We start from the raw sequence: 26865 nt of genomic DNA on the forward strand, positions 1-26865 counted from the left end.
CAAAGCCAATCCTCAAGTAAAGTATAGTGAATATATATGTGACTGTATATACATAGCTTTATTTATCCATGGATTGTGTCAGTTGCCTAACATGATAACAAGAAAACTATACTAGCTATTCTAAGATGGCATTCTTCTGAGGAGTCAGTATTGACAGATTATATACTAAGGTGGGTGATGTGGTACTGGAGCATTGTCACTCAGTGGTTGCATTTATCTCCTGCAAATGCTCATCTCAACAGTATACAGTTTGTCAAGAAAAGTTTCAAAGCTCATATGTTGTAACTGAATAATATGTTTGTTTTCAACCTTCTCTAAGCCTTTCTTTTAAATGAAAATAGATATCAGTACTTCTTGTAAAGCTAGAAGAATGCCCAGTGGTGAAAAGAAAGGAAGCACACTTTGGGGTAATAAAGAAAAAGGATATAATTCTTTTGTAGGTCTATTGGGTATTAAAAGAACAGACAGTCTGGAAGTTGGTAACCACTCTGCATGTTTATTGACTATGTGAGGAGGAACGGGTAGAAGGGGATCCAACCATGCGGAAACAGGACAACCTTCCTGATTTTTATATGCAAAACAGAATTATGTACATGTTTAAATAACATAATTGGTTACCTTGTCTGTTAGCATCATGAAAAATGGGGAACTCTACTAAATGCAAAGGACATATAATTCAAGGCTGCTACATTCAGAACCGATGGCCTCCTAGGAAGCTTACAGTGTCAGTTCTGATGGTTATTTCCATTCCCATCTATTGTAGGCGCCCTTCTGGTCACCCTCCTCTGGAGTCCTTCAGGCTATCTACTATTACTCTAATTGTTTTTTTTTATTTTACAACTGCACAAAGTACTGAAGGTTTGGTTCAAATAGAGCCCACTTTAGTTGAAGCATTCACCCTTTTCCTGTGGAGTCTTTTCCTATTAGAATACACTCTAGCAATTTGCTGGCTGCTGTGACTGCCTTCTTATTTCACAGTGTTCCAGTCCAGGTGTGACCAACACTTACAGATCATTTTCCTTTCCTGTTTCTATTAATTATGTTCCCCACAGTGTATATTCCCTTTAGGGTTACTGTGACAGAAGAACACTACATTTGTTTCCATTTAATGATTTTGTCAAGTATTCCTCAGGGAATATGTTTAATATCTTAGCCAATCTATGATCAGCTGTATGCACTGTCAGCCCTTATTTGGGTATTGATGTTACATCTTTAGCAATGAGATATGATTCAAAAGGCATAATCATGCCTTATAAAATCACTACTGATTATTATTTTACAGAAGTAGGCCCCTGAGCCATTCTGAATAAACTCCATTATATCTTTCTGTCCATTAGTATTGTAACTGCTGAGGGGCAAAAGGGCAGCTGCCGTGGGACCAAGCTGTCAGGGGGCATCACTATCAAAAGAACTTCCAGCTGGGTGAAAGTAAAATACCAGGATTCATTTATTAAATGAGATGAATGTGGTTAATAGTTTTGTCTGTTCCAAGGAGCTTGTTTAACCTCTTTACTGCACTTTTTTATGTTTGGAAGAGTTTTGGTATTTTTTCGTCCTCATTTTCAGGTCAACATGGTGCCACTTTGGAGACTGCCATGGTGCCAATTCACCTAGTTATGAAACTGTTCTCCATGATTTTACATAACATGCTGGTTGGGTTGATGAATCCAAAATTACTTGTGTTTGAAATACTGCCCTTCTTTTGTGAATTGGTACAATTTCAGGCTGTCATTATAAATAGAAATATGCTGGCATTTTGTTTAACATGACTGATAATGTTTAGAATGTCCTTTTTTTCTGTATAGAAGACCACCAGGTCTAGCTCCACAGAACTTGAATTTTTAAATTTACTTATGACAATTGTTACAATATCTTTAATTATTTATCTCTATGGCACTTTGAAACAGCTTTTCTTATTGTGAAGCTTACATTAAATGGTTGCCATTACATTTGTTGGGTCTTGTAGTTGGGTGATCATTTCATTGTTTAGTAATTACATGTTAGTCATATTGCTTTCCTTTCAATTTTCTTATTTAATCAGATTGTATGAAGGTCTAAATCACATGCTCGCCATCTTACCTACTATGCAATCAAATTATGCCACTTAACATTCTTTGGCCTCTGCTGGTCCATTACCAGAGGGACAGGGTGTTCACCTGTGCTGCTAGTGACCTGTACATGATTAGAATCATGGGCAATACAAGATTGGGTCAATAGGGGAGATGGGAAAGGTTCTGCTCATTCACATCACCTTGGAAGTGGGAACAAACCTTTGATGTAAAGGGGATACTTCCCTTAGATGTACTTCCTTGAGCATACTGGAGACATGGTGAAACTGCTCAGATTTGTCAGTGGACAGGGTTCTACATTAAGGGGCAATAAGCCCTTTCAGACCAATTCTTCAGAGCAGTGATTCTGGAATTTGTATATACAGAGTGCAAGAGTGAGAGGATGATGCCTCTACAAGGAGTTACAGAGGGCACAGCCCCCCCCCCCAACCCTTTCCACTCCAAACATCACTTGATAATAATTACAAGGTTTCACAGTTACAGAGGTCTGCTGCTTCACATTTCATTGTGTCAAAAGGGAATCTAAATTTCCTAAGGAAAATCCAGCACCTCTGTTGTTGTTCTTATTGTCTTCCTGCTTGGGAATGTTTCAATGAGTCCATAAAGGAAACATAGCTTAAAAAGCAAACCTCCCTTCTGCAGCATTATATGGAGGAGTGCTATGGATAGTAGAGCTGAACAGTTGAAAGGGTTAAGGCCCATTTAGAGGATAAGGGGGAAACATCATGCACATGTATTATAATACTTGCTAAATCCAGTACAAAATTATAAAGGCGAGAACTGTTGTAGACAGCAAAATGAACTTCAGTTTTAAACTGTTAAATACCTTGTAGCACAGTATAAACGAGTTTTCAGCTGAGCTAATATAACTCTAAATAAACTATTTTATACTGTCTTAAAGTAGCATTATAAACTTAAAATGTATGAGAAGACATTAAAAGATTTTTGAATTACATGACCTAATATATTAATTTTAGTGAACATGTTCCCTTAGTGAAATTCAGAAGATAAATTGACCTAGACTGTTATAAATAACATGAAATTCTAAAAGTGCATTTTTAAGAAATTTGCATTGCTGTCCTGGTATTCAGCTCATAAAAGTTTAACTAAAATTTGAGGTAGTATATTTAAAAGCTAATACTTTCAGAAGTAAGCTTTGTTTAATTTTAATTTTGAAAAGGTAGAAATAAATGCCTTGTTTTTGCTAGCTGAATGAAATAACCTTAATTATTAGTGCATACATATAAAATGTAAAGCTCATAAAATTAATCCAGTTTCAGTTTAAACAGTTTCAAAGATCTCTGCCTTGTGAAATTTTAATACTTTTGAGAAGGAAAAGTATAGGCCTGAAATGGTTGTCATACTTTCTTTGGACTATGGACAGTTTGTTGTTTAAACAAACTTATACTTAGTGTAAGTGACCACTTATACCGAAAGTAGGCCTTTTGGAATCTTGCTCCCTGGTGAAAGCCTGTTTATAGGTAGACCTTATACTGAAGTAAGTCACTTACTATGCAAGCAAGTCTTTCAGAAGCAGGGTAGACTTACACTGAGAACAACTCTTTTGGGATATGGCCCAGGGAGTTTTCTTTCAAATGAGGCCTTACAGACAGATTGCCACTTTAGGAGGATCATGGTGTGGGGTTAGGTTACTTCATATCACCTTTTACTTGGTGTTCAAATTAAAGTTCATGTATTTCTAAACAGAGAAAATGGTATCTCCATTATTGTCAGGATTACTAACTAGACATGTTTCATCTTTGACCAGTCTCTCAAAGCATTTCATCACAGTGGAGCTTTAATTGTGGGCATTAATGTGTGGTTCGTTGTTTTGACTGTGACCTAAATAAACTGGCTTTTCGGAGCTGCATCGGGCATCCTGAGTGCTGATTTCTTCATTTTGGTTTCAGTTTGCACTTTCAGTGCTTGTTTCTACCTCTTTTTTTGTTTTTTGTTGACACACTACACATTTATTACAGCTGAACATTCCACTGTGAGAAGAAGTAACATAAGGTATATATACATATGCTAATGGTATGTAAACATTTTCTTGTTTTCATGAACTTGTAAATGTGTAAGTTTCTTCAAATTTGAGCTGGTTTGATAACAATAAAGTACCTCTACTCTTTTTAATAGGTACCATGGGGACTTTTATGTCCACTTGAGCTACCACCAACTCAAGAAAATGGGGCTTCAGTTTAACAGCTTGTATGAAGGATGACACACTCAGGAGTGCAGCATCCCCCTTATGCCATACTGAAGTGTGTGCAATCCAATCACCTGGAGTGGGAATAGAACCAACAGCGTTATTTATACTCAACTAAGACAATGACCAAAAATGAATAATATAATTACTTATATTGTGATGGTGAGGGTAACAAGAAGCAAAAAGTAATTGGAACATTTGTATACACGGCTACCATAATGATATTTTGGTTTTCAGCATGACTAAAAAAAATTGATTTTTATTTGTATGCTAAAGAAAGACTAAGAGAATGAAATGATGTTGAGGTTGACATAAAATGATATATAACACTAAGTTTTGCATACGGTAGTAAGAAACTCTATTGACCCTAACAATGAATTACAAATGCAACAAAAATGAAGTATGCATTGATATTTCATTCATTTTATTATTTTATTATTAACTACATTTATTAAAACAAATACGAGACAATATCTTTTATAGGCTAAGCTAGAATATCAGTTTATTAATTGAAGCCATAAAATAATGAATAGCAATATTCATTAGTCTTGAAAGATATGCATCCTTCTGCTTAATAAAGTACTGGTGAAAATCATAAAGCATGTTTAGTGAGTTTCTCGTAATGAGTGAAAGCACTGTTAGTAGCGTACTCTACAGTCCAAGAGATGACTCCATTTGTTACCAGTGATATCAGGGTATTCCTGCAGATAAAACAGAAAAAATATTGTCTAACATGTACAAAGAAGTTAAAGAGCATAAAAAAAGAAAGAAACTGAGTATACAAATATCATGCTAACTGTAATAAAGAGTAACCTGCATTTAAATGGAATTTTGTAAAATGCTAACAGTTTATGCCAGGATCAAAAGGTTTGTTAGCAAACCCATCCCACTGGGTTATATTCATACAGATTTGAATTCCCTTTACAGACATTGAACAATGAGTTTCAAAACAGTCATAGAAAATCAGATTGGACAGCAATCCCAAAGACAGGTGTGTCAACAGTAAACACTGCATATTCACTGTAACATAATGGTTATATATCTTTAAGTACTCTAATGCTTAGCTTCAGGAAGTTATATGTCATGTTTACATATCATTCAAGAAAGCAACATAATACACTACAAAGCTTGTAAGGATATTCACAGTGTCTGTTTTTTTAACTGAGAATCCTGACAAGCATTCAAATGATAGATGGAGAATGGTGTGATAAAATATATTTACAAAAAAGAATAAATAGTTTTAATTTTGACAGTTTATGCATTTAGTAGTACAGAGTCATAATCTGTAGTTTAAAAATGGTCCAACTGTAACCACTACAAATTCACTTCCTGCAAGATAATTTAGCAGAAAACTTGAAGCTTTGGATCCTGAAATTTGTGTGCTACATTTTTGCATACCAGTGGAGAAAAAGACTGGCATTGAAAGTATTGAACACTTTTTTTTGTAAAAAATCATTTAATTGCAGAATAAACATGCAAGCATAACAAACATGATTGAATTTGACATTAGCTAAAAAGCCTGACTTGAAGCATAATCAGGCAGCATTAATATATTACAAACCTTATGATGATATGTCATGTACTTCTAAATTATAGAATTTTAGCTTCATTACCTTGATAAGATGCTACTATTACAAATATGCTGTTTTCTCATTTATGTCCGTTGCCATTGCTAGTTATTATGTTTTGCCTGTATATTTCTACTAGTATGATCTATCAGTATTATGTTATGTCTAACAAAATTAACTCAGTTTTGAAATGTGTACCTGCCACAGTGGCCTGGGTCATGGCTGAAAATGCTCTGTGCACCAACACACCAAACATAATAAATAAATAAATAAATAAATAATAAATGTCTGGCTCCGTAAAGTCTGCTTTTCAATTTTTCCCTTAGAACTTCTCTACTTGCAATCTAAACAGTCTATTCTCTATCTCAAAAGCTCAGCACTTGCTCCTAAAGCATTTTTATATAGGTAAAGCTCAGCACTTGCTCCTAAAGCATTTTTATATAGGTAAAGTACTTGTATACTAAACAAAGTACTACATTAGCCTAGAATCCCCTTGAGTACCCATTTCCCTATAGGTCCCTTCTGACTCAGTTACACAGCAAACTTTATCACCTTTTCTAGCATGTCGAAGGGTCAGTTGCTAGCATCCTCTCCTGTTCAGCTGGTAAACCTGGGCATCTTGAGGCAATGTTACAATTGCCTCATGTACACAGACAACCCACTCCTTCTCCCACAAAACACAAATACATGTGAGAGATGCAACTATATAGCCAAACTGGAGGCTGAGCTCTCTCAACTCAGGACTGGCAAGACCAGACAGGAGGAGAAGGAAACCACGCACACCACAAACCCAGTTTCACATAGAACTATCACAACTGCAAAACAAACACATAAACACACAAAGACATACTCGGAGGCACTGATCAAAAATCTACCAAAACTACAGAGGCCTCCAAAGCAGACACCCAAGCAACTGCCACCTCAAGACATAAGACATGCAACACATAGTTCTCAAAGTCAGTGTGCTAAACAGTCACAGCCCTTAAGGCCAAACACAATGCCAGACACACTTGTTATAGGTGACTCCATAGTCAGACACACTGACGTCCCACTCACCAGACTGAACAAGGAAAAGATCACAGTAAGCTGCCTGTCAGGCGCTAGAATCCGCCACATAACACAAGCACTCAGGTCACTCCACAGCAAGTACAAGTATGACTCAGTCATTGTCCATGCCGGTGTGAACGACCTGAGATGTACCTCCCTGGACTACATGAAAAGAGACATAGAGGAGCTCTCAGATTATGTAGCCCAGGCCGGTATGACCCTGACCCTGAGCAGTATCCTACCCTCACCAAGAATGATGCCACAATACAGAGGCAAAATGATCAGCTTTAATAATTGGCTTAATTACTGGTGTCATTCTAAGGGGATCCAATGTCTGTCTGCCTGGGATGACATGCTTGACAAGCCACGCTGCTTCGCAAGGGACGGCTTGCACCTGTCACCCCTGGGCTTCCGGATATTGGCAAAGGCTCTTGCCACCCCCATAGTGCCTTTTTTAGGCAAGGTTCAAATGATAAACCTACCGCCCTAGAAAACAAAAATGGAGAAAAACTAAGGGTAATACTGCTCAATGCCAGAAGTCTAAACCTCAAGATGCACGCCCTCGAAGCCCTCCTCAGTATGGAGAACATCGATGTCTGTGCTGTGACTGAAACCTGGTTCAAGGCTCCTGAGAGCACCCCAGCACTATCAGGTTATACCTCATATCATGCGTTCCGGCCTCAAAATCTGGACCGAACCACAAAAGGAGGGGGAGTATCCATATTCATAAAGGATACCCACACCTCCAGGTTAGTGGCAATGCACGATGCATCGGAGACCATCCAGGTGCAATTAACCATAGGTAAAACTGCCCTACAGTTTGTAACATGCTACAGACCACCTTCTCAAACTCAGGAAACCCACACAGCCTTCCTGAAGACACTGAAGAGTATGAATGTCTCTCCAAACACCATCATATTGGGTGACTTCAACTACCCAAACATAGACTGGGAACATTACTCAAGCCCCAACAACCTAGCCCAAAGGTTCCTTGAGTTCATAAACTCAAATGCTATGGAACAACTAGTCACCATTCCCACAAGAGGAGAAAATATACTAGACCTGATCATCACAAACATGGGGACAAAATGCTCCACACCGAAGTATATCCCTCATTGGTGAGATCAGACCATAAATTAATCTCACTGGAGATCCACATCCCACCCCCACCCCAGCAAAAGACCACAGTGAAGAACTTCTCAAAAGCAAACTTCACACTTCTTAGGACTGGAGTGGTATCCTTCAAGGCCCCCGAGCCAGTGGAAACCACAACCCACGCTGCTGAAACCCTTACAAATGCCTTCTACGAGCACCTCCAGGAATGTATGGATCAAGCAATCCCTAATAAAATCAAGACCCTTTCCACCAAAGGCAGGCGGCCGGTCTGGTGGACTCCAGCCATAAACAAACTCTACAACAAGAGGAGAAAGCTACTACATGACAGAGCAAAATCCCTAAAAGGGAAGGCATCTCTGATCAATACTAGCAAAAAACTACGATCACTCATAAAATCATCCAAGGCCAACTTTGAGAGAAAAATCGCTAATGACACAAAAGACAATTATAAAGCCTTCTTTTGCTATGTTAGAAACCTGGGTGGAAACTCCCAGATATGCTCAGAATTAGTCCAAAATGATAAAAAAATCACTGAACCCACAGACATTGCCAACATACTGGCAGACAGGTTCAGTGCAAATTTCTCCCCTCCCTCCCCCCCAAAAGGAGAAATATCTATCCCACCAGAGTCTAGCCTCCCAAACATCTCAGATGCCCAGGTGAGAGCTGCTCTCTCTAAAGCAAAAAACACAGCATCAGTGGGACCTGCCGGTGTCCCTGGCTGTGTGCTACATGAACTCAATGAGGAACTAAACCCACACATAAGGCTGCTGTTTAATCTTAGCCTTACTACAGGATACGCACCCAAAGAATGGCGTACGGCAACTGTGGTCCCACTCCACAAAGGCGGTGCTTCTACGGACCCTGGAAATTACCGCCCCATAAGCTTGACGAGCCTTGTCTGCAAAGCTATGGAGAGGATCATAATGGAACTCATAAATAAAGACATTGGGGACCTACAGACACTGGATCCTACCCAATTTGGCTTTGTCAAGGGCAGATCCTGCCTCTTGAACTTGGTCGACTTTTTCAGAACAGTCACTAAGGCCATTGATGAGGGTAAGGCAGTTCACACAGCCTACCTTGACCTAGCAAAAGCGTTCGACACAATACCCCACTTGGGCATCATAGAAAAGCTCACCAGCTTAGATGTAAACCCATATGTCACAAGATGGGTTGCAAACTGGCTCAAGGACAGAACACACAGGGTTAGAGTTGCTGGTGCCATGTCAGACTCTAAGCCGGTCACGAGCGGTGTCCCACAGGGCTCAGTCCTGGGCCCCCTCTTGTTCGGCATTTATTTTTCTGAAGTGCAGGCAAACATAGGGGATTGTGGCTGACAAAATTTGCAGATGACTGCAAACTGGGCACCAAAATTGACACTCCATCAGACACAGACATCCTCCAGAGAGGTCTCATAGAAATGGATAACTGGTGCCAGAGCCATGGCCTTAAGCTAAATGCCAAAAAAATGTATAGTCATACCCTTTGGGAAAAACAAGGTAACCCCTAATTACCACATAGGTGGTAATCCATTAAACACGGAAGAAGTTATCAGCGACCTGGGGACCCTAGTTGACAGTAACCTCTCTTTGACACTCACATTGCCAAAGTGGTTAGGAAGACCTTCTACATTGCCCACCTGATCATGAAGGGATTCACATCCAGATCAGGAGAGGTCATTGTACCCCTGTACTCTTCACTTATCAGACCAATGATTGAGTACAACGCCCCATTCGGAATGTACCTTACCCGACACCTGCAGCAGTTGGAAAGACCCCAAAAGTTCCTCACCAAAAGGATAAAGGGGCTCAAACATATGTCATACGATGCCCGACTGAAGAAACTCCAGCTCTATTCAGTCGCATACCATCTGCTCAGAGGTGATCTGTGCCTGACATACAAGGCCATGTCCAAATAGGAATTAATGGACATGCTCCACCTCAAAAAATCCAAATCCACCAGAGCCACGAGAGCAAGAGACTTAAACCTCAACACGGATATAAATAGGACGTGCTGGAGGGACAGATTCATCACCCAGAGACTCCCTACACTATGGAACAGAATCCCAGTCCATGTGAGGCAGAGACCCTCACTGACTCTGTTCAAGAGAAATCTTGACGAGTGGATGGGAGATCGTAGGTTTACCCCGGGAATCATCTCTGTATCACTGCTGGACAGAGGCACAGCAAACTAATGGGTATAGTATTCTCATCCTAAGGGGTGGTGAAAGCCACACACACTCTGGCTAGGCTTATAAATGCCCTAGGGCAGATAGCCTAGTATGAACCTATGAACCTATGAACCTATAAATAAGCAAGCAATAAAGATTTTATATGAATGTGTAAAAGCCAATTAATAAAAATATAGAAAAACTTCTGAGAAACGTAACAATGAATAACAACATAAATTTGGTCAGGAAGATAATTAAAATATTTTCAGAACAGTAATATAGTGAAACCATCTTGATTTATAATGATTTACACATACTCACCAAGAATGTACAAGATCATTCAAGAAAAGTAAAAGCAATTTAAAAATAGTTTTCAAATAGGCAAGTGCATTATACTTTGCTGTAATTTTCTGCATGTTGATTTCTAAACATTATCATCCTTTTTAACAATGTACTGCGGTGGTGGTGCTGCGGTAGCGTTGTCGCCTCACAGTTAGACGTTGCCCATTCGATTCTCAGCTAGAGCGTCTTCTGTGTGGTGACATGCGTGAATGGGCGTTCCTTCGGTGAAGGTTGTGCGTTAGGGCAAGCCAGCACATATAAATCTACTGCCAATCATTAGCGGACCGGAGTTCCACTGTGGCGACCCCTAACCGGGAAAAGCCGAAAGACACAAACAATCATCCTTTTTATCAACCCTTTTCCCACTTTTAGATGGGGTAGGGTGTTGTATCGATTGCTGCTAACTCTTGATTTACTGCTACTCTCTTACTGTCTTTGAGGCCATGTCCAACTGTTGCAGGTCTTCCCTCATGCAATCCATCCATCCATCTCTTGTCTGGACCACCTTTTTCCTGTCTCTACCAAATCTTTACCAAATAGCTTGTGTGCCTGAACCACTATAACCTGTTTCTTTGACCAACTCTACAACCGGGGTTACTTTTGCTTCTGCTGTGATATTCTTGTTAATCTTTCTCACAGTGTACTTTCTACTACCCATCTCAGGCATTTCATGTCCATCATCTCAAGCTTCTGCAGCTGTTCTTCTTTTACTGTCTGGTCTACAGTAAAACACAGAAGCATTGGTTGTACATTGTTTTGTACAGTTTAATTTTCAGCTTCTTTCTCCATTCCTTTATCTCTTCCCATTTGGTCCCAGTTAACTGCAGCACCTCTGATTCTAGCATTGATCTTCTTATTCAGATTTCTGTTTTCCTCAGCCACTTCTTTGAGATGCATGAAGTTCTTAATTTTTTCCAATATTTTCATTCTGTGAAGACTGCCAGCCCAGCTAGCTGGAATTTTGTAAATAATTCTGTTATTTGTGAATAGTAATATGCTTTGTATGCTTGTCTTACAAATGTAACCACAGTATTCCCTGTCGGAAAAGAGCACAAATATGTACACACTATATGCCTGTGCAAATGTATGTTTTCATGGTAGAAGTTGGAACATACAGAGTTAACTTATAAACAATTTCAACTTATTTTCTCAGTTTTGTGTCTGTGTTGTAAAGTTAGTTAATGCAAAGAGACAGAATGTCTGCAGCTAGAAATTCTTTCTATTCTCTGGAAACAGAAATAATTACAGGTTTCAAAGGTAAAATTGTGCAACTGTTTTACGACTTCCAGTTCCAGGCAAACTTCTATAGGATAAGTATTTTTGACACAGAGATGACAAAGAATTGTGTAATCTGAGATGACCCAGCAGACATGTTTGATAGTAATTTAAGAACTATCCCTCAGAGAAAGTCTGGGAATTTTGTATTTGTCTCTGGACCTAGAAACATTCTCTCATTAGCACTTCTCATCGATATTTGCCTGGCTCTGTAAGTAAGATTTAGGTATAGTGTTTCTCTTACAGATAGATAAGAATATAGTTTAGATGTTTTCTGTATTTATTTGAGACTGCCTTGCAATGTTGTTTTAAAATATTTCCTGTGATTGCGAACTCTGTTGTCACTGTGTTGAGTTATTACATACATACATACATACATACATACATACATACATACAAATATTTCAAGCCTGGGCATAAGTGCCCTTCTAGCTTGCCAATATACCAAAACACTTGTTCCCATAATCAATGTCCAGGCTGTTCTTAAAAAATATTTAAACTACTGCTTACTTTAATGTAATTTGGTAGTCTGTTCCATGCATCAGCTACTCTGTCAGAGAACCAGTTAGTACACTTGTCATTCCTATAGAATCTTCTACACAGGTTGTCTGATGATTCTCTAGTTTGTTTGTGTCTTTCGGCTTTTCCCGGTTAGGGGTCGCCACAGCGGAACTCTGGTCCGCTAATGATTGGCAGTAGATTTTTACGTGCTGGCTTTGCCGGGCCTAACGCACAACCTTCAATGAAGGAACACCCATTCATGCATGTGGCCACACAGAAGACGCTCTAACTGAGAATCGAACGGGCAGCATCTAACTGTGATGCAACAACGCTACCACAGCACCACCACCGCAGTCTGATGTGCCAAACATTCCCAGAGGTAGTTGTTCCTAAATTCCCTATATACCTGAATAACATCTCCTCTTAGATATCTGTAAGAATCACTGTACAAGTTCAGATATCTTAGTCCATCATAATAACTTAGATTTTTACATCCATGGATACCCTTGGTATATTTCCACTGTAGTCTTTTCAGTTTACTCATGCTTGTCTTCTTACAGGGTTTCCATATTGTTATTCCATACTCAAGTTTGGGTCTTATGTAACTAACAAACAATGACTTCATTATTTTTAATTTTTTAGACTTTATACATCTTTTTATATACCCTATAGTTCTATAACTATCATTAACCAATTGGTTTATATGATTAGAAATACGTATACCTGAATCTACCCATATAGCCAGGTCATTACATGAGTATACAGTTTCAATGACTGTGTGCTGTATTAAATATTCACCTTTCAGTGTATGTCTCCCAAATCTCATATGCTTAATTTTTGATGTATTAATCAGCATATTGTTCTCCTGTGCCCAAATGGACAGTTTAATCAAGTTATTTTGCAGACATGCCATGTCTGTAACACTTGTAATCAGTTTACCTAATTTCAGGTCATCTGCATATAGACTGTAGAACACCTTAGATGAAAAGGTTAGGACCAAGCCCTGTGGGACACCCTGACTGTAACCAAGGATTTCACCTGTCCAGTTGCTGTATGATACTTGTCATGTCCTATTTGAAAGCCATGCAGGGACACCCTGACTGTAACTAGGGATTTCACCTGTCCGGTTGCTGTATGATACTTGTCATGTCCTATTTGAAAGCCATGCAGTAATCCATCTTATCAAGAGTACACCAATACCTAGTTGTATTAATTTATTTATCAGTGTTTTTTGTATAACCCTGTCAAATGCTGAAGTTAAGTCTATATAAATTACGTCACAGCATAGTTTTTCATTTGTAGCTATTATAATATTGTTATAGCTCATCATGTTACAGGTGGTCATAGATCTATTTTCAACATATCCATGCTATTGTTGAGTTACTATTGTCTAATGTTTTTATTATTTATTATTAAATATATTTACTATATTTAAACCTTTTAATTGTGGCTGGTTTGTTTAGAGATATTTAAGTTCTTAGGGTACTTGCATATGCATTCGGTGACACTATATAGACCACTTCTAAATAGCCTTAAAAGGTTTGGTCACACTTATTTGGATAATAGTACATAACCCAGTAGAATTGGTCACCCTTTGGGAAGGGCCTTATAGTAGCTGATAAAGGGTGGTTGGTGGCAGTGATTACTACCCTATAGTCTGGGCAGAAGTGGGCATAGCCAGTAAACCTGTGCCAGCCTTCCCCAGGAGTGTCTGTGTGTTTGTTTATACATCAAATCTCAAGGTGTGTGCATGTCAGCTACTTCGGCAGGGACACGAAGCACTGATTCAACAGAGAGGGTACTGGAAGTTTTGGCTTGACCATTCGGCTGAGATCTTAACCCCAAAGATGTGCCAGTGGGGGTCCTATTGGGGATATGGAAAATGAGGCAGATACCAGCCCCAGACTGACTGTGATCTCTGTGTGCTAAGGGAAATTGTACTTTACTGTATGTGTACTTGTCATCCTCCCAATGTGCACGTCCCTCGCTGGTGCTAGTGGTGATGATTGAGGCTCCTTGATTACTGGGCCAGTGCAGGGGTGTCACATATTAATTGTTTGGCAGTGGTGGGATAGGCACATCACATATTAATTGTTTGATAGTGGTGAGATAGCCACATCACATATTAATTGGCTTGAAGTGGTGTGGATATTGAATTCCTGTTGCTTGTGTACAGTGATCACTGAAGGTGTTTTTGTACTCTAAATCAGCCACTCAGTGAACATTCAGAGTTCATATCACAATTCTTTTATTTCTTTTGTTAGCTTAGTCAGGGAGAGCAGGTAAGCATGTCAGCAGAGGAGTATGGCAAGCTGACAAGGAGCCAGTTGGCTGAGATGTGCCAGGCTAAAGGACTGGTGCATGCCAACCTGACTAAAGCAGACATGATTGCAACTTTAGTCACAACTGCATCAGAGAATAGCAACCAGGAGGACAATCAGACTGGACGTGGGGATGTACAACTCTCAGAGAATGGACAGCTCAACCTGTCCACAGAGGACTTAAAAATGCATCTGGAGTTAAAGAGACTTGAGGTAGAGACCAAGTGTTTAGAAATAGAGGCAGCAGAGAGACTGAGGCATCTAAAGACTGAGGAAAATGATGAAGTGTTATGCCTGGAAGCTGAAGAGAAGGAATGGCAGAGGCAACATGCAAAGTAGATGCTGACTGTTGTCCAGGGTCCTGGAGGTAATGGGGAAGGGACTAACTGAACCCCAGAAGCAACAAAGGTCAGTACATTTCTTTCACAATTTACAGAGGGGGATAGTTTCATTCATATGTTTGAGAGGGTATATAAAGAGTATGATGTTGATCAAGGGCTCTGGGTACAGTTCCTGACCCCCTTACCCCATGGTAAAGCTATAACTGTAATGTCCAAACTGTCTAATAATGACTGCTTAAATTATCATGTTGTAAAGAATTGTTTGCTAGAATTTTTTTAAGTTAACACCTGAAGCTTATAGAAAAACTTTCGAGAGCACAGACACAAGGCAGATGAAAGCGTGTGTGAATATATTGCTGAACTAAGAACTTATTTTCATAGGTGGGTGAGTTGATGTCAGGTCACCCCTTTTGAAGGGCTGGCAGACCTTTTGGTGAAGGGATGAGCCCTTAGCACTTTGCCTGAGGACATGAGAATCTGGTTAGTTGGGGAAGAAGGGAGACCTATACCTAGCAAGCTGGACATACATGCACAGGAAAGAGACATCCAGTGCTGCTCATGGATCTAAGGGAACCCATGGTGGGCAGCTCAGACTGCCCCAAAAGAGACTGTCATTAGCAGGGGAAGCCACTAGTCCAGGTACACATCCAGGACCTAGGGTTAAATGTTTTAAATGCAACCTGTGGGGCCATGTAGCATATAGATATCCATGGAGGCAAGGTGGGGAACAAAAGGTGGGAGAGCCAGTAAGTGGGAAAGACAAAATGCCAACAGTAGGTTGTCTTGAGACAACAAGGGTACCAAACTACCACAAGAGGTTATAGTCTATCTTAGTGAATAGGAAAGAAACCATGGCTAAGAGAGACACAGCCTCTGACCTGACCATTGCGAAGCCTGCAATGGTTACAGAGGAGCACTACTTGCTTGGGCAGTCTACTCCAGTCAGAGCTTTAGGAGAGACCTCATTCCAAATACCTTTGGCTAGGGTTCACCTTGACTGGGAGGGTGGAAAAGGAAGCAAGCAAGTAGGTGTGTTTGATGATATCCATGCAGATGTCCTGATAGGGAATGATTTTGATAATGCAGTACCATGTGTTCATGCAGTTACACACAGTCAGGCTTGGAGACAAGCATGTGGGTCTGGTAGTTTGGGGGAGACCCAGACAGACCCCACACATGCAGCCAGGACTGGTGAGGTAGTTACTTTAGGGAGGGAATCATCCTGTAGCAGTGAGACTGAAGGTGAGCCACAACTGCTTTTGGGTACTGATGTTCCCTTGGACAGAGTGACTGCAAGAGCAGAGGTGAGTAGTAGTACCCAGGCTAACAGTAAGGCACCGCTGTCAGAGGATACCAGACCTTCTGTGGAAGGGGAGCTGGGAATGGTTACAAAGAGAGAGATGAGACAGGTTCAGCTCTCAGACCCTACATTACAAGGCCTGAGGGAGGTAGCTAGTGAGGCACCTGATTCTCAAGGGAACGGAGAATCTGTGTACTGGTAAAAAGGATTACTGTATAGATAGTGGAGCCCTGAGGAAGGGATAGAGGGTGAGAGAATACAGCAGTTGGTAGTGCCTAGAGCCTACTGTCTGGCACTTCTAGCCATAGGCGATGATATTCCCTTTTTAGGTCATATGGGCATAAAACATACAGAGACATATTATACAGAACATCCATTGGTCTGGGATTTCCAGAGATGTAACAGGGTGCTACAGGACCTGTGAGCAGTGCCAAAATGTAGGCAAGGCAGGAGACAAGGTAAAAGCTCTTTTCATGCCTTTACCTGTGATTGAGGAGCCATTTCAGAGGGCAGCTATGGGTATTGTGGAGCCTCTGAGTTCCCAAAGTACGACAGAGAAAAAAGTATATCCTAATGGTAGTAGATTATGATACCAGATACCCTGAGGCAGTGGCTCTGTCCTGCATCGAGACAGAAAACGTGGCAAATACTTTGTTAGAGATTTTCAGCAGGGTAAGTTTCCCAAAAGAAATATTGACTGACAGAGGTGTTAATTTCATATCAGACCTGCTGGCCTGTCTGTGGAAGTACTGTGGGGTGAAGCCCCTAAAGACCACCCCTACCATCCCCAGACTAATGGTCTTGTTGAGAGGTTAAACTCTACACTCAAGACCATGCCATGGGCATTTGCAGACCAGCTTAAGAGGGACTGGGACAAATATCTACCCCATCTGTTGTTTTCTTACAGAGAGGTGCCCCAGGAGTCCACAGGTTTTTCACCCTTTGAGTTGCTGTATGGGCATAGGATGAGGGGGCCTCTAGATTTAATATGAGATGAGAGGGAGGGTGAGTGTGAATCCCATAAGTAATCTGTTGTGGCATATATCCTAAACCTCAGGACAAGGCTCAGGGAACTCATGGGCTTGGCAAAGAGGAACCTGGTAGAAGCCCAGCAGCAGGAAAAATATCAGGTTTGACAGGAATGCTCAAGCTAGAGAGTATGCTGTAGGGCAGTAGGTAATGGTTCTCATTCTTGTCAGACACAACAAGCCACAGGCAGCTTGGGAGGGACCCTACAAGGTGGTAAGGAAGGTCAGTGATGTTCACTACATGGTGGAACTGCTAGGCAGGAGGCAGGGGCAGAAATTGTACCATGTTAACATGATGAAACCTTACCATGATAGGGAGACCCTTGTGCTGAGTATTTGCAGTAGATTGCAGGAGTTGTCTGAGAGAGATCTGGTGACTAATCTCCTCAGTGAGGCTTGACTGAAGCCTCAGTGGAAGGGGTGGCAATGTCCCAGCAGCTATCCCCTACCCAGGTTTGAGAAATCCGAGCAATGTTACAGGAGTTTGGGGACATGTTCACTAGGAAACCAGGGTGCACCCACCTGGTGCATCACCATGTGGGTACAGGATCCCAAAGTCCTATTAAGCAGGCCCTTTATACAGTGCTTGAGAAAGTCAAACAGACTCTGAGGGAGGAGATATAGGAAATGTTGGAACTAGGGGTAATTCAGGAGTGCAGCACTCCCTGGGCCTCACTAGTGGTGCTGGTACCAAAGAAGGATGGCAGCACCAGGTTCTATGTGGACTACAGGAAACGAAATAGTCACACAGAGTCAGATGCTTACCCCATGCCTAGGACAGATGAAGCCCTAGAACAGCTGGGTGGGGCTAAGTATCTTACCACCCTGATCTTACCAAGGGTTATTGGCAGGTGCCCTTGACTCCAAGTGCTAGTGAGAGGTCAGCCTTTGTGACTCCTTTTGGCTTGTATGAGTTCACAAAGATGACCCTTGGGATGGAAAGTGCCCCAGCGACTTTCCAAAGCCTGGTAGATCATATCCTAGCAGGAGATTTTGTCCTTGCTTACCTAGATTATATTGTTATCTACAGCAATGTCAAAAGCACCTTCAGCATGTCAGGGAGGTGCTGGGCAGACTACAGAGGCAGGGCTGACCATTAAGTCCAGCAAATGTTAGGTGGGTATGGCAGAGGTCTCCTACATGAGACAGAGTGGGGCATGGTAAGATCAGGCCAAAATGGACCAGAGTGGAAGCCATTCAAGTATGGCCTGCACCTGTTATCAAAAAGCAGATGAGGGCATTTTTAGGGACAGCAGGGTACCACAGAAAGTTTGCCTTCAATTATAGTATCATTGCACCTGTTACCAAAAAGCAGGTGAGGGCATTTTAGGGACAGCAGGGTACTACAGAAAGTTTGCCTTCAATTATAGTACCATAGGTGCTCCCCTCACAGACCTGACAAGGAAAAACAGGCCATATAAGTTAGTGTGGACCCCAACATGTGAACAGGCATTCCAGAAGCTTAAAGGAGATTTTGGAGGACCCCCTGTGTTAGCCAGTCCAGATTATAGCAAAGAATTTGCTGTGCAGGTATATGCTTCAAACCATGGGGTGGGGGCTGTACTTAGCCAGATTTCTTCAGAGGGAAAAGAGCACCCAGTGGTTTATCTCATTTGTAGGCTCCAACCCAGGGAGGAATGCTATGCAGCTGTAGAACATGAATGTCTAGCCATAGTGTGGGCACTGCAGAAATGTCAGCCTTATCTGTGTGGAAGAAAATTCACTGTAGTTACAGACCACAATCTCTTAACATGGTTACATTGAGCCAGGCAGCAAAATGCCAAGTTACTAAGGAGTCTAGTGTTTCAAGTGTATGATATGACAGTGCGGCACCACAGTGTGGTTAGCAATGCCAACACAGATGGGATCTCAAGACAGGGAATGGGGTAAGGTATTCCCAAATAGGCTCAACCCTCTCAAGCAATGTTTCTCAAGGGTCACTTGAAAATCTAGCTTAATTTGGGGGGGGTTGTGAAGCCTGCTAGCCCAGCTAGCTGGAATTTTGTAAATAATGCTATGTTATTTATGAATAGTAATATGGTTTGTATGCTTGCCTTACAAATGTAACCATAGTGTACCCTCCTGGAAAAGACCAGAAATGTGTATACACTATATGCCTGTGCAAATGTATGTTTTCATGGTAGAAGTTGGAATATACAGAGTTAACTCGCAAAACTCTGAGAAAATGAGTTGAAATTGTTTACAATTGTGCTATAAAGTTAGTTAATGCAAAGAGACAGAATGCCTGCAGCTAGAAATTTGTCTGTTGTCTGGAAACAAATAATTACAGGTTTCAAATGTAAAAGTGTGTAACTGTTTTATAACTTCCAGTTCCAGGTAATCTCTAAAAGATAAGTATTTTTGACACAGAGGTGACAAAGAATTATGTAATTTGAGATAACCCAGCAGAAATGTTTGATAGTAATTTGAGAACTATCCCTCAGAGAAAGTCTGTGCATTTTGTATTTGTCTCTGGACCTAGAAGCATTCTTTCATTAGCACTTCTCATCTATATTTGCCTGGCTCGGTAAGTAAGATTTAGGTATAGTGATTCTCTTAAAGACAGATAAGACTATAGTAAGATTAGTTTAGATGTTTTCTGTATTTATTCGAGACTGTCCTGCAATGTTGTTTTAAAATATTTCCTGTGATTGCAAACTCTATTGTCACTGTGTTGAGTTGAGTATTGTCTTGTGCTTTTATTATTTGTTATTAAATATATTTAAACTTTTTAATTGTGGCTGGTTTGTTTAGATATATTTAAGCTCTGAGAGTACTTGCATATATATTTGGTGACACTGTATAGGCCACTCCTAAATAGCCTTAAAGGTTTTGGTCACTCTTACTATTTGGATAATAGTACATTACACAGTAGAACTGGTCACCCTGTGGGAAGAGAATTACAGTAGTTGATTAAGTGTGGTTAGTGGCAGTGATTACAACCCTATAGTCTGGGCAGAAGGGAGCATAGCTAGTGAACCTGTGCCAGCTTTCCCCAGGAGTGTCTGTGTTTGTATATAAATCCAATTTCAAAGTGTGTGTGTGTATATGTGTGTGTGTGTGTGTGTGTGTGTGTGTGTGTGTGTGTGTGTGTGTGTGTGTGTGTGTGTGTGTGTGTGTGTGTGTGTCAGCTACTGGGGCAGGGGCACGAAGCACTGGTTTGACAGAGAGGGTACTGGAGGTTTTGGCTTAACCACTCAGCTGAGATCTTAACCCTATAGCTGTGCCAGTGGGGAGTCTTATTGACGATCTGGAGAAAGAGGCAGAAAACAGCCCCAAACTGACTGTGATCTCTGTGTGCTCTTAAGGGAAATTGTACTTTACTGTGTGTGTACTTGTCATCCTACCAATATGTACCTCCCTCACTGGTGCTAGTGGTGAGGATTGAGGCTCCTTGATTACTAGGCCAGTGCATGGGTATCACACCGTCTAGCTCAGTTTTCAGCTTCATCTGATTTACTGACACAGTCACTGTCTTTTCTGAACTCAGTGTCATCATATGTGCCTTCATCTTTGCATTCAAGTACCTTATCATTTGCTAAAGTTCATGTTCGGCTTGTAGTGTCATATCATTGACATAAAGCAGCTTTGTTGATCTGTCTCCATCTAATACGTTTACTGATGTAGTCCATCACCAGTTAAAAACTTCATTCACGTTAAGCCTCAATGACTAGACAGGCTCACCTAAATTTACTTCAAGGATTAGTAGCATGGTACTTATTATTTATTTGTTTATTGCTTTTATTTATTGGGAAAGTCTGACTGGGCACATGACCCATTTTCAGCGGAGACCTAGGGATAAAGACTCCACTGTACAAATGAGAGAAATAAACAGAGTGACACTAACATTTAAAAAAATAATATACAGTAGCTTGTATGACATTTTTAATAAAAAGGAGAAATGCATTTCAAATTTGATCAAGTAAGCAGTCATGCATATCATTGCTATTTTCAGAAGGAAATACTATGTCTTGCAAGAGGCAGCGACAGCTAGAAATGAGAAATAGAAGGCAAAGCTATTTGAAGGAGAAGTAGTGCAACAAAAGGGGGAAATAAAAGTTACAGTACAGGTAGGAGTATTGATGAAGAGGAATGATGAAGAGGAATGATGTGTTAATTTAGTAAACACATTTGTAGAGCCAAGAGTTGAGTGATTTATTTAGATGTAGTTTGAAATGACTTTAGCAAGCAGTTCGGTATTATTGTAAGAGAGGAGGATGGAGTCTTAGATTTATTGCACTTGATGGGAGTAGAAAGAACAGCCTGCAGAGTTATTAGGTTTTGATAAATGTAGAAGATCTTTGTCAGAAGAGCATAAGCTTCTGAGTGGGTTGTACGGTTGTGCAAAGTTGGCTAGAGATGAACAGTTATTTAGTTTATTTATTAGAATGTTGATAATAGGGTGTTGGGGGTATGTAATTTGCTGAGGTTGGTCAAGCCACTGAAGGTCTCAGAGGCCCAACTTAAGCAGTGGTGACATGCCCCCTAACCCTGGCCCAACCTCTACCCCACACTCATTCCAGTCTGCTACCTCTGTTGATCCAAGTTCTCCCATACAATACTCCACAAACTCCTCACTGTCATTTTTATTTGGCTTTTGGTTTCAGGCTGAGTTTGCTGGTAATGAGGGTTGTGAATATTTATATTATACTTAGGGATGTGTGCTATTTTAAGAGCAAATATGGTGGGAGCTATGTCTGGTGAGGTCTGGTGGGAATTTATTAGTTTTGTTGGTGAGGTACAGGATGAGGGAATTGAAAGCTGTGACAAAGTGCATGAGTGATAAGAAGTTAGATATGTAAGGATCAGGAGAAAGGACATAGTGGGTATTAGTAAATATACCATGACTGGAGAGAGAGTGGGTGGTTTGGGTGAGTAAGTTTCTGATGAGAAGTGAGCTTAAATAGCCTTGTATATACATAATCACCAGAAGTTGAAATTTCCCTACAAAAACTAACTTGGAACTTTATCTCAGTCCCACACAACTCACAGCGTAGCAAGTTTGCACAGTGAGCAGCATAAATGCATTTAGTTAGGACTACTTAGGTCTTACATTATTATAGTACTCAGGACTATTGGTGCTGAAAAGGCATCTGCTTTGGGTGATGGACAGCTTTGCTGGATAGATTAGCTGTAGATTACACAAAGGTAAGCACCCATCTCTCATCCATTTACAAAAAACGCCTTCCAATCCTATCCATTGCAAACTACACATTAGGATCTGCAAACATGGATGGGCACTTTCCTGCTATCTCTGGATCTAGCTTGGGGGACATGGGCATTCTGATGCAGTGTAACAATTGCCTTATGTACATTGACAACCACTTAATTCTCAGACAGACAAATACATATACCTATGTGAGAGATGTAGTTACACATTGACACTGGAGGCCATACTCTCACTTACAGACACAAAAAGCAACAAACAGGTTGTAAGTGACATACACACTAGTCACCACAACCACAATTGGTCAGAAACATAGACTCATACATGCGGAGGTGCTCACATCTAACTTACTCAAACCTCAAGGGCCTCTCAGACACACTCCTCAGAAACTCTGCATGTACACAAACAGGACAATTCCTATCACAACACATAAAGCCACATCCCATTATGTCTCAACTACCAAGCCCATAAGGCAAAATGCCCCACGACCCTATATTTTGGTCATAGGAGATTTCATTGTGAGACACACTGATTTCACTCTTTCCAGGCTGGACAAGAAGGTTACAGTTAGTTGCCTGTCAGGTGCCAGGATCCACCAGCTCATACAAAAACTCAGGTCACTTATCCCCACGTAGCAGTTTGACTCTGTCATATTCCATGTAGATATGACTTGGACTATATGAAAGGAGACATGATTGAGCTCTCAGAATATGTGTTACAGGCAGGTATAAGCCTAGGATTGAACAACATTCCACTGTCTCCAAGGATGATGTCACAACACCAATAGAAAATGATCAACGTTTACAATTGGCTTAGCTACTAGTGACATTCTAAAGGGGTCCGATACTTGTCAGCCTGGGAGGACATAGTTGACAGGCTATGGTGCTTTGTTAGGGATGATCTTCACCTGTCACCAGTAGGTGATTGGATTTTGGACAAAATGTTATCCACCCCTATATTGCCTTTTTAAAAACTGACAAACAGACAAACTTTCGAACATAGCAAAAGCTACTCAGAACAAGCTAAAGGTGTAACTGCTCAGTGGTGGGAGTCTCAATAATAACTGCACTCCCTAAAAGCTCTCCTCAACCTGGAGAATGCTGATGTCTGTGCAGTTATTGAAACATGGTTCAAAGCCATGAAAAGCACTTCGGCTGTGCAAGGCCATAATGCATTTCATACATTCTAACCACTCAGTGAACATGAAAGACCAAAAGGTGGAGGTGTATCTATCTACATAAAGGCTAAGAACACCTCAAAGCCGGTCAGACAATATTACATGCTGAACTACTCCATGTCCAACTAACCATGGGAATATCCGTTACCATATTCCTGCTAGCTACAGGTCCCCCACCATGAACCAGGAAACCTACACATCATACTTGAAGTTACTAGAATGACTCACCATCCAGCCCATTACCATTCCATGGGTGATTTTAACTGCCCCTCCAGTAACTGGGAGGCATACATGACCATGAACATTTAGGTCCAAAGATTTATTAACTTAAACTCAAATGTTATGGAGCAGGTAGCCTGTATCTCCACTAGGGGTACAGATTTCCTATATGTGGTACTCACAAATATGGCTGAGCACTGCACCTCCCTCAAATGTGATACCTTCACTGGTAAGATCAGATCACAAAGTGAGCTCCCTTGAATTAAAAGTAAAACTAGACCTCCCACCTAACTCAAAAATTTTAAGAACTTTTCGAAGGCAAACTACTTCCTATAAAGTGATGACATACCTAGTTTCCAAGCTTCCTCAAACCCAGAAAACACAGAGGCCTATGCAGAGGCATACACAAAAGCCTTGTGCGACTATATAAATAACTGTACAGAAATGGCAGTACCATACCAAAATAACCCCAGATCAAGCTGCAAAAACAAGCCACCCTGATGGAGCCCTGGTATTAATAGGTTGTACAATAAAAAAAATCCTGTTGAAAAGTAAAAGGGAATGTGCACAACAGAACAAAAAATCCCTCATTAGTCTAAACAAGTGAATCAGAGAACTAGTCAAGACTCTGAAAGCAGACTTTGACGCAAGACAGTTTGCAAAGTTAAAGATAACCATAAGGCATTTTTCAGTTATGTTATCAATGTTAAGGGCAGCACCCAATAATGTGTGTAATTAGTTGTGGATGGCATAGTCTATAGTGAGCCCGAAAATATAGCAAATCTGCTGGCTGATAAATTCAACTCAAATTTCACTTCCCCATCACCCCCAGTCCCCCCCCCCCCAAGAAATACTCTCCACCACTTCCCTGCTAATTATCACTAAAGAATAGGTTGACACTGCTCTTGCTAAAGCTAAATAATGGCTTCAATGGGGCCCAGCAATATAATAGGTTTCCTTTTTTAATCAGCTTAAATCAGGACCTATCAGGACTATTGAGATCTCTGTTTAACCACAGCCTCTGGACTGGCTTTGTCCAGTGGAGTGGAGGACAACAAAAGTCATCCCTCTGCACAAAGGGGGGCTCTCAACTAACCCAGGTAATTACAGACCCATAAGTTTGACTAGTCTTATGTGTAATTCCATGGAAAGAATAATCACGGACCTGACATAGGAAACCTCCAAACACTAGACCCAACCCAATTAGGCTTCATCAAGGGCAGGTCATGTCTCTAAATCTGGAGGACTTTTTTGAAAAGGTCACAAAGGCCATGGATGAGGGTAAACTGAGCATACCACCTATCTTGTCCTGGCCAGTGCATTTGACACAATTCCACACTCGGGTATTATAAATTAACTCACAAGACTAGGCATACATCCCTGTATCAGCAGATGAATAGCCATTTGGCTTATGGACAGGACACATATGGTTAAAGTGGGTGAATCCATACTTGGCAACAGGCCAGTTACCAGTGCGGTGCCACAGACCTCAGTGGTGGAACCACTCCTGCTTGGAGTATACTGTTCTGAAGTCACAGCTAATGTGGAAAGCCTCTAGATGACAAAGTTTGTTGACGACTGCAAGCTGAGGACAATCATCAAATCCCCCAACAATGTAGATATCCTTTAGGATGTCTAAATCAGATTAGTGGCAGAGACATAGCCTAAAACTAAATGCAAAAAATCCATTATCATACCCTTTGGGAAGCCAAAGACCCCTGCAAATCACAACATTAATAGCACACCTCTAAGTAGACTAAGAGGTGAGAGATCTTGGTACACTGATAGATAGAAGCCTGAACTTTGACTGCCACTTGTCCACAGTGGTAAGAAAGTCTTTCTATGTGGCACAGTTTATAAGTAAAGGTATGGCATCCAGATCCAAGGAAGTTATAGACCCACTGTATTCAGCCCTCATTAGACCAATAATTGAGTACAATACTCCATTTGGCATGCACCTGACTAGGCACTTACATCATATGGAGTGCCCTCAGAGTTTCCTCACAAAGAAAATACAGGGACTTAACACTGTGTCCTATGTGGATAGACTAAAAGCCCTATCCCTTTAGTCTGTCTCCTAGCAACTATGAAGGGGTGACCTATGCCAGATCTACAAGACACTCACAAATCAAGCCCTGATGGAGCTGCTACACATCTGCAAGACAATCAGTATGATCGTCACCCAATCTAGGGATCTAAACATAGTCAACGACTCAAGTAAAACATGATGGAGAGACAGAAGTGTGTCACAGAGATTATTCCTTCTTTGGAAGAGGCTTCCTATTCACTTTAAACAGATTACTTCCCTGGTCCTCTTCAAACACAATTTGGATCAATGAATGGGGAATCAAAATTCACACCTGGGGTAGTGCCTATATCCCTTATGGCCAGCAGCAATCTGTAAATACTCAAGGCATATGCACAAACCTATGCCATCTTCTTGTCCCTATGAGCCACATATCTGATGAAATCGGGTTATACTGGTTAAGCTTATCAGGGCTCTTATGCTGTTAGCCTAGTAATCTCCTATGAACTTATAAATGAGTTTGTGTTAGTGGTGGGATAATGCTGTAGTGGTAGAGGCTTGAAAATAAATTTTGTCAACTATGTAGGGGCCTTTAATGTTTTTGCTATATGAATATACAGCGGTGTGGACTCAGTATGGCTGAGTTGGGAATTGGTATAGTAGTAGGTTTGCAGTTGGTGTTTACAGGTGTGAAGATGTGCATTAACTTGAATTTGTGTGTCCTGAATAGAGTGCAAAATTTAGCATACTATCTGAGCTAAGAGTAGGTGTCTGTCTGAATGTATTGTGTGGCTTTAAGAGGTTGGTCATATAATGATATTCCAGGCTGTGTTAAAGAAATGCTAATTCTAAGGAGCAGGGGTGGCTGGGAATTGCGGATGGGAAGTGAGTGAAATGGGCCACACCCCCATGCTTGCGTGAGTCAATCAGTATGTAGTTACTCAGCAGACCTGTGAGGTTTGGCCCTGCCTGAGAAGGATTAGCAGGTA

At 40.9% G+C, this 26865-nt stretch overlaps 1 protein-coding gene across 1 annotated transcript in view; it reads right to left on the reverse strand.

Annotated features, from left to right (window-relative positions):
* Positions 1–4733: 4733 nt before the first annotated feature.
* Positions 4734–26865, reverse strand: part of LOC122810860 (high choriolytic enzyme 1-like) — a 160352-nt gene continuing 138220 nt past the window's right edge. The window contains exon 9 of the mRNA XM_044082412.1: positions 4734–4976. Within this exon, the coding sequence (XP_043938347.1) occupies positions 4975–4976 (2 nt within the window). The 3' untranslated portion in view covers positions 4734–4974. The remainder of the gene's footprint in view (positions 4977–26865) is intronic.

The sequence above is a fragment of the Protopterus annectens genome, chromosome 9.part0, assembly GCF_019279795.1.
Source record: "Protopterus annectens isolate FY-2018-M chromosome 9.part0, PAN1.0, whole genome shotgun sequence".
Classification (NCBI taxonomy): Eukaryota; Metazoa; Chordata; order Ceratodontiformes; family Protopteridae; genus Protopterus; species Protopterus annectens.